At 46.9% G+C, this 13097-nt stretch overlaps 1 protein-coding gene across 10 annotated transcripts in view; it reads right to left on the reverse strand.

The window, feature by feature from the left end:
• CUX1 (cut like homeobox 1) overlaps positions 1-13097 on the reverse strand; it is a 337359-nt gene that overhangs the window by 155154 nt on the left and 169108 nt on the right. For all 10 annotated transcript variants that reach the window (XM_084823412.1, XM_084823413.1, XM_084823415.1 and 7 more), the window contains exon 4: positions 2630-2708. In XM_084823412.1, the coding sequence (XP_084679538.1) occupies positions 2630-2708 (79 nt within the window). The remainder of the gene's footprint in view (positions 1-2629; positions 2709-13097) is intronic.

The raw sequence follows: 13097 nt of genomic DNA on the forward strand, positions 1-13097 counted from the left end.
TTCTGCTGTTTCTGACTCTCTCTTTTTATACCCTCCTCCCTCAAAACCAAAAGTTCTGTTTCAAACCTGAAGAAATGAAACTTAACCGGGGAAATGAAACTGAAACTTAACTGGGGAAATGAAACCGCTTCTTGCAGAGATACCCCTCCCAACCAAAAAACCCCCAGGCCTCTAAGCCTGACCATTTTTCCCTTTGCCTCTGTAGGTCTCAAACCTTCACATGCGTATTGTGTGCTGTGAATTTAAGTGGCATTACCCTGAGTTCCAAAGCCAGGTTCCATATGGGCAGGAATGCAGCTCAGCGTACAAGGACACACAGGCACCCTATAACCTTTGCGTGAGTTCTCAGGGTTGAGTCCAAGGAAGGTGGTCAAGGAGCGAGCTGAAAATACTGGGAAGCGGCTATCAAGAAGTCTGAGGGTGAACATACAATCTCTGAATTCTATTGGGAATTCTAAGGAGAGGCCTTGTTGGCCAGGCTCTCCAGCCAAACCTATTTTTAACAAAATGGTGATGGCTCTGCGGGCCCTAATAACACCTTCACCTCCACTGGGTCTCCCCATCCTCTGTTAGGCCTCTGTGGACAATGTGGGGCAGCCGGTTTCCACTGAGGTCAGAGCGACTTGAAGCTATTGCCCCATTTTTTGAGTTTGGAACTAAAGCTGAGAAACCCAAGGGTAGTCTGTGCCTACAGCATTTTTCTAATTTTTTGCAAACAACCAGGACTCCAAGTCCTTTGGGTTCGCCTTCCTTTGGAATCAGTGAATTACAGTCGCTCCTGCTCTATTTTTCTTCCTTTTCTCCTAAATCTACCCATTCCCCACCCCCCAGTCCACCACTGCCACCAGCACCTAAGCTTCCTTGATCACATCGCCTTCCAATTCCCTGCTTTGCCATTTCCATAGCACCACCGTCCCTCCTTATCTGGCAATCTGATTTCTCCAGTCCTCATCTTTATCTCTTAGTTCAGCCTACTAGATAGTATACTGGCCTATGTATGCGCTAGGCAAAGTTGGGTACACCAACCAAGCCATTTTTCTCTTCGGTAACTAATGAGCATTTGCGGGTTTTGAGGACGAAAGTCTGTAAAGATCAATTCTATGTTTTTGGAGTTTAACAAGTGTTTGAGCTAATTTCCCCAGTTTAGAAGTAGCTATTCCCTATTTTGGTAAGAGCATGATGCATAAATCCACTGTGTGTGCACCCACCTCCAGTTAAAGGGACCCCTAGATATGTCTTTGTCATTCCAGAACTATACACATATATTCAACAAGAATATGCAAGATACAGGTACAAATGCAAGTCCTGTACAGATATTGTCATCAGTGTAGATAAGGGCTGAAAGATTAGTTACTAAACCATCTGGGCCAGATCAGACAATACCTTTACCTGGACTCGCTCCAAGCATGAGGTGGGGAGTGAGAGCATGCCTCTGCACCCATCCAGTGTGCCTGGCCCGCTTCCAATGCCACCAGATGTCCATGCACGAGTGTAACCATAGCTCAGAAGTATAGCACATGCTTTGCTTGCAAAAGGTCCCAGGCTCAATCCCCAGCATCTGAGAAAGACTGCTGTCCGAAACCTTGGAGACCTGCTGACAGAGTAGCTAAATAACAGGCCAGATTTTATCTGGGTTATTCAACGCACAATGCACATACAATGCGACACACATGTTGCATTTCATATGCATATGCCCTATTCAAACATTATACCAATTGGTGTGTGTCTAATGGCAGGATATTAGTGCTGGCAGGGTAGGGAAGGCACACTCACCCATCCCACCAAGTGTAAGGGTTGGATCCAGGTAAGGGTATAATCTGATCGGGCCATCTGCCCTTTCAAATGTTACTATTTGCCAGTGAACACCTTACATGGGTGAGGAATGAAATGAAGAAATCTCTGACCAATTGACCCACAGTCAAAGGATCCCATTCCAAAGACTAAGAACGAAGTCTTTTACAGTGCTAAATTATGGCTCCTTTTAGCTACGGTATGGATACAAGCAGAATTCACTAGCATAAAATATGTTGAGTGGCCAATAAAACATTTCACAGATAAATTAGAAGAAAAAGGAAGAAAGAAAAGATAAAAATATAAAAAGGGAGCCTGGAAATTAGACTGCTAAGAATAAAGACTAAACACACACAAGAAAACATCTTGCTTTCTAATTATGGAAAGGAATCAACCCTCATTACTCAAGAGACATGTCCTGATTACATCAATCTCTGAGCTTGGGGAGTAAGCTGAAAGGAGGTGTATGCATTGTGGTTGTATCCCTTTTGTTAAAGCTTCCAGTGTGCCCTGTAGCTCGAAAGATTATATAGCCAAACAAGATGGCCATCCACATTCAAAGCAGCTTCAAGAAACAGTTTGCTCTTGAAACTACTGAATATGGACAACAACTCTGATGGAATTCAAGAGTCAGCCCCAGACAGTTCTCTGAGATGCTGGCCAGCGTACCTCACTTATTATTTTTCCCTCCATTAGAAAGTGCTGCAGCACAGTGATTGGTGAGTTGAAATGCCTCTCAAACACGCAGCCAACCAACAGGAAAAGGAGAAAATGCCTGCCGTGAAACGAGACTACAGATATCATTTGCTTTTCAGGAGAGGACAATGTGTCTGCATACCTGGAACGTCAATTAATCTCTTGTAGACATTCAGGAACGCAGCCTCTGCTTCTTTGCTTCTTTTGCCCAATGCATCAATCTAAAGAAAAGAAGAAAAGAAAGGGGGGTTAGAGTCTTGGATCAGTTCTAGAGAAAAATATCCGCACGCACACCAGTGGGGCTGAATTTACGACTGCATAAACATTACTGGCGACACCAGTTCATTTCTCGTTTAGAGCTGGAAGCTCACATCTCCACAGGCAAACAGCAGGACTGGAAAAATGTTTCCCGTTCCATAGTGTGGGCATCAGATTTTTCAGTACCATCCTTTCACAGCCAGATCCGGTTCCTATTAAGGGGAGGGAAGGGCGATGCAAAAGCAAGGATAGGCAGCAAGGAGAAGTTTCCCCCCGGTGCCCAGACTGGCCAGCAAGCCTGAGTCAGAAGCCTTTAGAGTGGCCAGTACTATTCACCTGACCTGCTCTAGCCTGTTGGCGTTGGGACTTGCTTGGCTGTTGTGGTTGGTCACCCCACAGTTCCCTCCTTTGGCCAGAGCAGGGCACAGTCCTAACATCTCTTGGATTACCAGTTCAAGATCCATGGGGGGCAAAAGACATGAAATTCAAGGGATGACAGCTCCCCCCTCCCCCCGGATTTCTGGGTGTAACTGAAATGAGCTCATATTTATTACCCGCCATTATAAAATAATCCCAAAGTGGGGTAAAAAACCAATAAAACACAATATAATCATACAGCATCAATTGTTAAAACAGTAAAAAAAAAAAAGTGGGGGGGAGAACAGAAACCCACATGAGTAGCAGTTTGCAAGATGCAGCAACACAGATTCAGTCAAAAGCCTAAGTGAACCAATTAGTCATATCTGTGCCCTCTTTACATTCATCTTCCTCTATTGCCTCCCATGAATTTTTAATTGTAAGATTATTGGGGCAGGGACCTGCTTTCCTGGAGACATTGGGCTACCAAGACTGCCTGTCCCCGCCTTCTTGCTTACACCATCTTCTCAGCTTGCAAGACAGCTTGTGATATTCCCTGGGCAGTGAGAGAATTTGTCATTCAAAGAGGAACAGGGCACCTGCAAGAATGTAAAGCGCCAAGCACGTAACGGTGGAACACCCAGGGAGTTTCCCCAGGGATGTTCTAAGGATTACATGAAGCACTTTGAACACTTGAAAGTGCCATATGAATCCTTTCTCCAAAGAAGCCAAAACAAAGTGGTTGGCAAGGATGTGTTTTGCAGTTTCAACCTTTATTCTCTCCTTGCTGGAGTACTTAAACCTGGCTAAAAGATGTCAGTGAGCACAGCAACACATTACCAGCTTGAGAGTTTCCTTCACTCTCCCCTGGATTTCAAAAATATATCATTTTTACTACCTTTGCAGCCTCATTTATCACAAACTGAAACAGCTTGACAAGAAAGAAGGTTATGAGCAATACACCAGCCATGTTGTGTAATTCTCACCAAAAACTGCTGTGCACCTGAAGTCAAATGAGGGACTATCAGCTGGGGGATCAGTATACAGACAGAAGTAGCATTGCTCTCCGACGCTGCAGCACCCTTGGTCGAAATACCACATGGCCCAGTTGTTTCCCAGGCCTCCCTGCTCTCCCCCTTCTCAATCTCACCTCATCCAGGTTGCTCTCCTAGATTGGTCCCTCATGACTCCAGAACACCTTCGTCTCTCCCCATGCGCCCAGCCCCCAATTCTCTCTCCTTTCCTGGGAAACCTTCCCATTCTGGTGGGCACAGCCTTCTCCATCACCACCTCCAGCCACATCCTCTCCTTGGCACACGCACACTGCCTATTACGATGGTGTGAGAGCCACAGCAGAACCGCAATGTGGGCCACGTCACAGAGTAAGACCGACTGGGAGGTTTCCATGATGGGGCTTTGCCCCACAGCACTGCCCCAGTTTTGGAATGGCGACACTGAAAGCGGGCGCAGCATGGAACCCGCCCATGTGGCCAAGGCTTCCTGATCATACCCAAGCAGCATGGAGGAAGGAATCCACGTCACAGAGGTAATGCCAGAACAAACTGTCAGTGGTAGAACTAGGCCCAGAAAGCGCGTGCATTATCGAAGTCTGACCTACAGCAATTTCAACAACCTAATAAAAACTAAGTGTCGTGAAAACCCAGACACACAGTGGGAAAATCTGCCCTGTAATCAAGTGGAAATGGGCCTGGGACATGCCTGAGTCCAACTCAGTTCCAACTAGCTCTTGACTCAGTAGCTGTGTAGCCAGTTGGGAATAATATTCCGTGGCAAATAAGCGTATTTAGAGGTTACATCTGAATCTACAGGGAGCTTTACTGACCTTGGCATCAGAATTAAGCCCAGAGTCCAACTTGGCATAACACACCAACGCCACTTTAACAACAGTGAATGGTGACAATACACGAAGACTTCACAATCATATAGTGCATAGTGAGTGTCTATGGTGCTGTGCAGGACATGGTCCCTATCCAAAGGCACAGAAGCAACTTTGTATTACACTTGAACATTAAAACATTCTAGTCCTCAGAAAGACTGTATCAGCTCTAGATGACCTTGGAGTGCCAGGTTGTTGTTGTTGTTAAATAATGCCCATAATTTTTATTAATTTAAAGTATTTTTAATGCACTTTTTTGGGCCACACCCTCTGATCCCATCAGAATACATGCCCAAAAATTATTTATGAAGCTGTTCTGCCGACATGTGGAATCATATCAAAGGCTGCCTTGAAGAGGAAGGCCTACCTAAAAGCCAGAGCTGAAGGGGCAAGACATAGGTTGATTGGAAGGGAGTTCAAAAGATTTGGGGCCACTGCTGTGATGTCCCTGTCTCTAGTGCATGGCAACTTTACTGATGTTAATAGCAGGCAGCTGAGAAGGAGCTCCAAGGAACATCTTGGCATTTGTGCAAGACTGTATGGGTGAAAGCAGTTCTTCAGATAACCTGGTCCCAAGCCATTAATGGCTTTAAAGGTTAAGACCAGCATTTTGAATTGGGCCCAGAAACATACAGGTATCCAGTGCAGCTGACAAAATATTGGATTTATGCGTCCAGATTTTCTGACTCCATCAGAATCCGGATGGCCGCATTTTATACCAGCTGTAGTGTCTGGACCATCTTTGAAGGCAGCCCCACCTTTTAAACTAATACCAGGAAATTAACTTGGGACTGTCAGTGTACAAAGCAAGTGCTCTATTACTGAGTTATGGCTCCTTCCAACAAGGGGTACCAGTTACAACACAAATACATTTACTACCCATATGCCATGTCAGGACCACAAGGGCATGCAGACATACTCACTTGCTGGCTGCTACTCTGCTTTAGAATTCCCTCCTGTTGGGAGACTGGGCAAAACAAGAGTCTGGGCATCTTCCAAAAGCAATGCAATGAGGTTGCTGTTGTTGTTCTTTAAAACCAAACCAGCTTTGGGTGGCCAGTAAGATTAACGTTTAATTACTGGGCTTTTATGAATAGCATATTTTTATATGCCAGAGCCTCAGGTTGGGGTGGACTATGAATCAGAGTGAGTGAAATGCAGAAATATATCATCCATGTTTCATTTTATTTCATTGTGAAACTGCTCTAAAAAGCTCCAAGCAACTGGTTTGTCCTAGAATCATAGAATAGTAGGGTTTGAAAGGGCATACAAGGCCATCGAGTTCAACCCCCTGCTCAACGCAGGAATCCAGGTCAGAGCATCCCTATCCATCTTTTTTTAAACTGCACCAGCAGCGTGCTCCAACCCACCCCCCACAACCCAACAAGCAACAGGAAGCCATGACCCAAGAATCACTATGAATGGTGAGCAGCGACCTAGCAGAGTCAGGCCGGTCTCTCATCCGAGCCATTAACACATCAGCTTGGGAAGCAATACATCCTCGCAGCCCCGTGATAAACAATGCATGCTCTAAACCGTTATGTAGCACTTACTGGACAGGTACAATATCGGCTGTGCCAAGATCAATAAATGCACCTTATTGCTTTTAATGCCAACAGTGAAACTTACATCATGAACTAATAGGCCACGGTGCGCGCTTTACTTATCTCAGGAAAAAAAGGGAAAAGACCGCGGCTACTCGCATTCTTGGAATGAATAAAAAATGAACACAGGAAGTATAGCTGATTTTCAAGCTGTTTTCTTGTTTCAAGAGCTACAAGTTGGGCACCCCTGCAGAGACGGTCCTCTCCTCCGAACCCACCAACAAAACCTTTGATGGTAGTGGGAAACAGAGCAGGGCTTTTCCTGATTACCTGAGCAGGAGGGATGGGATAGTGCTTTAGATATCCTGGGCCTAAACTATGTAGGAGATTAAAGGTAATTACCGGCACTTTGAATTGGTGCTCAGAAATGGACTGGAAGCCAGTGAAGCTGGCACTGGGAACAGAGCCATATCGTCCAAAAGGGTGGCCACAATCAAAACTCTTCGCTGCAACATTTTGTACTAGCTGAAGCATCCAACTTGTCTATTGGAAGAGTCCTGTTCTTCTCAAAGACCCATTTTGCATGTCACAGCTATCCAGGGTTTCTTTAAACCCTGGGTAGTTGTGAAGGAGCAGGAGCGAAGGAGCATGTTGACTCCCAGCCAGTCCCGCTGAGCTAAACAACCCAGGGGCACTCCATTTATCATGGCATCTGAACCCGGAACTGTGGGTTGCTGGGGGAGAGACAACCCAGAGTTAGAACCCTAGATTTTATAGCTCTGCCCAGCAGCAGCAGGAGTGACTGGGTGGGGAGAACTACACGCTCGCTCATTCCTGCTTTATTCACAGCAACCCACAGTTTAACAAATCATGGGTTGTTGTGACACGGGAATTGGGTCACTGACTTACAATTCCCAAGTTTCCTCAGAGGGAGAACATGAAAAGTTTACAGCAGGAGCTAGAAAGGCAATACATTTGCCTCCACCAAGGGAGGCACAGAAGGTGGCACGAGGGAGAGGGCCTTCTCAGTGGCGGCCCCCCTATGTGTGGAACGAGCTCCTCAATGAGGTCCGCCTGGCGCCAACATTGTTATCTTTTCAGCACCAGGTTAAGGCCTCTCTCTTTTCCCAGGCACTTGGCAGCATGTGATGAGTTTTACTCGGTCCTGGATGTTAGCTATGACTGACTGTTCAAGTTGTCTTTAGTTATATGTTGTTTCTGTATATTGTCTGTGTGCTTTTATGGGAATAGCTTTTAAACTTTTTATATTGTATTTAATGTTTTTAACTTCTATAAACTGCCCAGAGAGCTTTGGCTATGGAACGGAATGATGATGATGATATTTAAGGCCTTTTTTCTGTTTTCACCTCACTCTGCCTCTCCCTTCCGAGGCCCAGGGACTGCTAGGGAGGCACAAAGCCACAGTCTGCCGTGGCACAAGGTGCACACGTGGACAGAACAACCCCACACGGCTCTGCCATTTCCCAGCCTGGGAGGCGGGGGAGGCCTCTTCCCTACCAGAGAAAGGAGAAAGATGCCCTTCTTCCGCCTCCAGAACAGCCAAGCCTCTTAGCGGCTGCTTTGCCAGACGTCAAGGTTTTCACACTGTCCAATTCTACCACCGGTCCAGCTCGCCCTCCTGTTTCAGGATATGAGTAACTTCCATCAGTTTCAACGTGGGAGTTGCTCAGAGCCTTCAAAGGGGAACCACACGGCCCGCAGTGCTTTGGTTGGCGCGGCAGGAGCTGCCAACGTCACTGCCACACAGCCCTGGTTGGCTGGGGTGGAGCAGTTTTCGGGCCCCGTCCGCTCTTGACAGGCCAATTCTACAAGGAAGGTGCAGAACGAAGAGATGGGAGCTCAACCCAGCCCTCGAACGCAGCGCCAGTCACATAAAGCTTCAAGGGGGAGAACAACATCTCCGCTGGACGTTTCCAGTCCCCCTCTCCATATGGATGCAGGTCAATTCACAGCGATTTCTGAAGGGGAAGGGGTCACCCAGAAAGTGAGGTTTCCCCTCCATCCTCAGAGTATACAACGATTTTGTGAAACACCCCAACACTGTAAAAGTACAAAGTAGTGTTTTAAAAATCATGAAGAAAACAAGTTCTTTTCAGAGTACGGTGACCTGAAATTTGATCTCGGGGCCATTTTATAATGGGAACCCTGCGGGGAAAATATTAGCTTGTGGCAACCCTTTCACCTAAAAGAAGCCAAGTTAATTGCCCCTTCCTGCATCAATGGCCCCTGCCCCCCTGGCTTTTTTACCCCCCCCCCGCCACAACTGACTCTCCTTTTCTTACCCCAATCCCTTTGTTCCAAACCCCAAATCCTCTGGAGCCCAAGCCCAGCTGCCCTACACTCCTCAACGTCTTCCTCACTGCCTTATCCCACCTTTGGATAATGGAGCCTGAGACCACCCCTCTCCCAGCTATGAAAACAACAACCCCACAACACACTGCTGCTGTTGCTGCCGCTGCCGCGAGGACACTGCGAGATCTCAATTATCCTGCAGACATATTAGATTTGCTCCAGATTGTTTGGGTTTTATCACAACGGCTAAATGAAACCTTTTAATCAAAAGGCTGCAAAGCTCAGAGCCTAAATCAATGGAACAAGCAGCTCTGGATTTTGCCAAGTGCCACCAGCTTCCACGGTCCCGAGCAATTTGTAATCGCTTTGCTCAATGGTTATTGCTCGGAGGCCCCCGCGCCTCCGCCCCTTCCCTCCCACACACACGCCAGCGTTCCTGACCGCGCCACCGCATTCGTCCAGCAGCAAAGCAGCTTTGGGTCTTGAAGAGGTTAACTTCTGGTGCGCTTGGCCGCTCTCCAGCCTCTCTCCTCAAAATCGGCGCTAACGCAACAGCACAAAAAGCGCCCAGTCTGGCCATGATTAATAGACTGCCGAAGACACCGCTTTCCACAGAACACACACTTTTCATTCCCCTGCTTCCATAGATCATGGACTTATCCTCAAAATATCTGACTGAAATTGAATTTGGCTTCTCTCTCAACCGTTCATTTCCTATGTTATGCAAGGTTATATCCTTTTTCTGCATGAGCAGAACCAAACCAGCTGCAGCTCCTCAGAAGGAAAATGTGGTTCCAATTACAAAAGCTGGCCTGGATATTGAACCACAGTTCAGATGCTGTTCTAATTGAGCCATCATGGAGCAAGTCTAAAGTAAAGAAATTGGATTAATTAGGTCTGTAAAGTTCAACATAAGGAATCCTGGCAGCGGGGTGGGTGAAGAATCGGTGCTTAATAGCAGAGGAAGAGCAGTGAGTTCCCTTCCTTGAAGCATTTCGCATTCAACAAGCTTTCAGGTTACACAGATCTCTTCTTCAGGCGTATGGGTTCAAAGCAACAATCCGACATGAAGGCTAACCGGGCAATCCGGCCTAGTCTGATTTTCTGTAATATGCAGGAAGTGGACTTAAACAAGGAGTTGTATTCATTAACGTTTGGTAACTGGGACTACTCCAGACTGTGGGATTTCAGTGTGAAGACGACTGGATAGAGGAAGGCAAGCAGACAGACCATTAGAGCATCTACTGCTGAAACGTCAGGCAGAGATGCCTGCCACAACTCTTTGCTTTGTGGTTGTTCAGTCGTTCAGTCATGTCCGACTCTTCGTGACCCCATGGACCAGAGCACGCCAGGCCTTCCTGTCCTCTGCTCTCTCCCAGAGCGTGCTCAGGTTCATTTTAGCCTTGTGATACGTTCCACGGGGTTTTCTTGGCAGGAGTACTGGAGCGGGTTGCCGTTTCCTGCTCCAGTGGACCACATTTTGTCAGGACTCTCCGCCATGCCCTGTCCGTCTTGGGTGGCCCTGAACGGCATAGCTTATGGCTTCACCGAGTTACGCAAGCCCCTTCGCCACAACAAGGCAGTGATCCATGAAGGGGAAACTCTCTGCTCCCCACCCCTAATTTAAGAATTGACATGTAAAAAGGAATTGATATGTCTTGTGTATATTTTTTAAGCATGTCGGTCAGGGAGGGAAAGCGGATGTGCATTAGGTTTTGGTGTGCTTCAGTGGCCGCCTGGCACCCAGACTGAGAAAGGCGTGTCGTCCGTCAGTGCAAGTCGTCCTGTTCACAAATCCCTCCCTGCTACGTTAATGCATGGGTACACACACAGCCTGCCCATGTCCTCATGTGTGTGTTTTTTTACCTTGTGTCTCCACAATGGAAATGACTGAGTTTCCCCTTAAAGTCCCCTTGCCTCATCAAAGGAGGCAAGAGTAGCAGGCACAGAAAACACACCACGGGTCACGTTCTTGCAGAGTATCTGCCCTCCAGCAGGCTCTGGTGCAGGAACTCCTCTGTTGCTCTTGGACAGCCCTGCTGTGCCACATGAAAAGAATTACTGATGACTTCAGGAAATCCGTACCTGGCCTTAAAAATAGCCGCTCAATGACATCACAGAAACAGGTTCAGACACCACACTTCCCAATATTCACTTTTCCCTCACACCAATTAGGCCAGCCCAGAAGGCCTCAGAAAGAAGTTGTCACTGGGTAACATAAACAGGCATCCCACTGCAAACCTTTTCGAATTATATCTGATGCTGTAGGTGTGAACGAAACTGGGTTCTTTTTGAACCAGTGTGGCGTAGCGGCTAGAGTGTTGGACTGGGAGTCGGGAGATCTGGGTTCTAGTCCCCACTCGGCCATAGAAGCTCACTGGGTGACTTTGGGCCAGTCACAGACTCTCGGCCCAACCTACCTCACAGGGTTGTTGTTGTGAGGATAACGTGGAGAGGAGGAGGAGGATTATGTACGCCATCTTGGTTTCCTTAAGAAGGAAAAAATGCAGGCTAGAAATGTAATAAATAAGTAAGTAAGTAAGTAAGTTCAGTGGGACACAGTCTGTTTCTGGGCCAAATTTAAAGTGCTGGTTTTAACCTTTAATGCACGGATTACGAGACTTTTCTGGACAGAATTTACTCTGGGCGGGCAAGTCATGGGCCACATGCTTGCAGTGGGCAGGACCACATCCCAGAGTGGGTGGGGCCACATGTGGGCCTTACGTGTTTGCCCAGACCCCATTCACACACAATCATCCTTTTTTACCCAGAACACACACACCCTCCCCACCCTCCTGAAACCGCCTCCCCATAGCACCAACAGAGGCCTTTTAAAAGCCTGACTGCAGTGTGGGGGCACCATTTTCAAGGGGGTCACAGCATCTGGGGAGAGTCAGCCCTTCCCACCCCAGCAGTGACACCCCCAGAGCCCCTCACGCAGCGCCAGGCAAATACTTTTTTTATACACCATGGTCATGGGTGGGGAATGTGTGGCCCATCAGATGCCGTTTGACATCAATTCCCATCCACCTTAGCCAGCACAGTGACCCATGATGGGAGTTGCACTCCCACAACATCTGGAAGGCCACACTTGGCCCATCCCTGACCTAGGCTTTGTCTCTGTGTATACTGTCAGTGTATTTTTTATGTTTTTAAATTTTGCATATTGTATTTTTAACGTTTTAAACATTTGTTAACCGGCCAGAGAGCTTCAGCTATGGGGTGGTATAGAAATGTAATCAACAACAACAACAACAACAACAACAACAACAGGCTTTTAAAATAATGTACAGCCTGAGCCTCTCAGTAATGTGTGTGTTAACTGTGTTTTAGTTTTTTAAAAGGTTTTAAAATTTGTTTTTTATGTTGTATTTTTAATGGTGTATCTGTTTTTATGAGCCACCCAGATAACGCTGTTACAGGGCGACTATATATATATATATATATATATATATATGGAGTCTCAAGCTTTCCTCTTATTTGTTTTCAACCAGGTCAGAGTTGGATGAGTCTAGCCATATTGGACAGAGCAGGAATAAGACTGAAAGTGCACCTTCATTGAGTCCTGGAGGACAAGAGGACTTCTAGCCAAGGTGGTATAGTGGTTAGTGTGCTGGACTAGGGCCAGGGACACACAAGTTCAAATCCCCACTTTGCCATGAAACTCACTGGGTGACCTTGAGTTAGTTACTTTCTCCAAAGCCAGCCAACCAACCTCACAGGGCTGCTGTGAGGATAACATGGCTGAGGGATGGGGGGAGAGAATGCTCTTGGAGGAAGTGCAGGATAAAAATGGAACAAATAAATAACCATGGCTGTTTGTAATCCATACATAAGGACATAAACATAAGAACATAAGAAGAGTCAAGCAGGATTAGACCAAGGGTCCATCTAGTCCAGCAGTTCACACAGTGGCCGACCAGCTTCACAGAGGAAACCACAAGCAGGACAGGAGTGCAACAGCACCCTCCCACCCATGTTCCCCAGCAACTGGTGTACAATAGGCATATTGCCTCTGATACTGGAGGTAGCCTAGAGCCATCAGGACTAGTAGCCATGGGTAGCTTTCTCCTCCGGCAATTTGTCTAACCCCTTTTAAAGCCATTCAAACTGGTGGCCATCGCTACGTCTTAACCTTATTCAGCCACTTCTCTGACTCCCTGTAATCCTAACAAGGCATTGCCTACACATTTTCCAGAACTTCTGAGCCATGTGGGATAGAAACTTGATTTTAAACAGCT

This window comes from Heloderma suspectum, chromosome 16 (genome assembly GCF_057233095.1).
Source record: "Heloderma suspectum isolate Gila_16-S chromosome 16, 16-S_ref, whole genome shotgun sequence".
Taxonomy (NCBI): Eukaryota; Metazoa; Chordata; class Lepidosauria; order Squamata; family Helodermatidae; genus Heloderma; species Heloderma suspectum.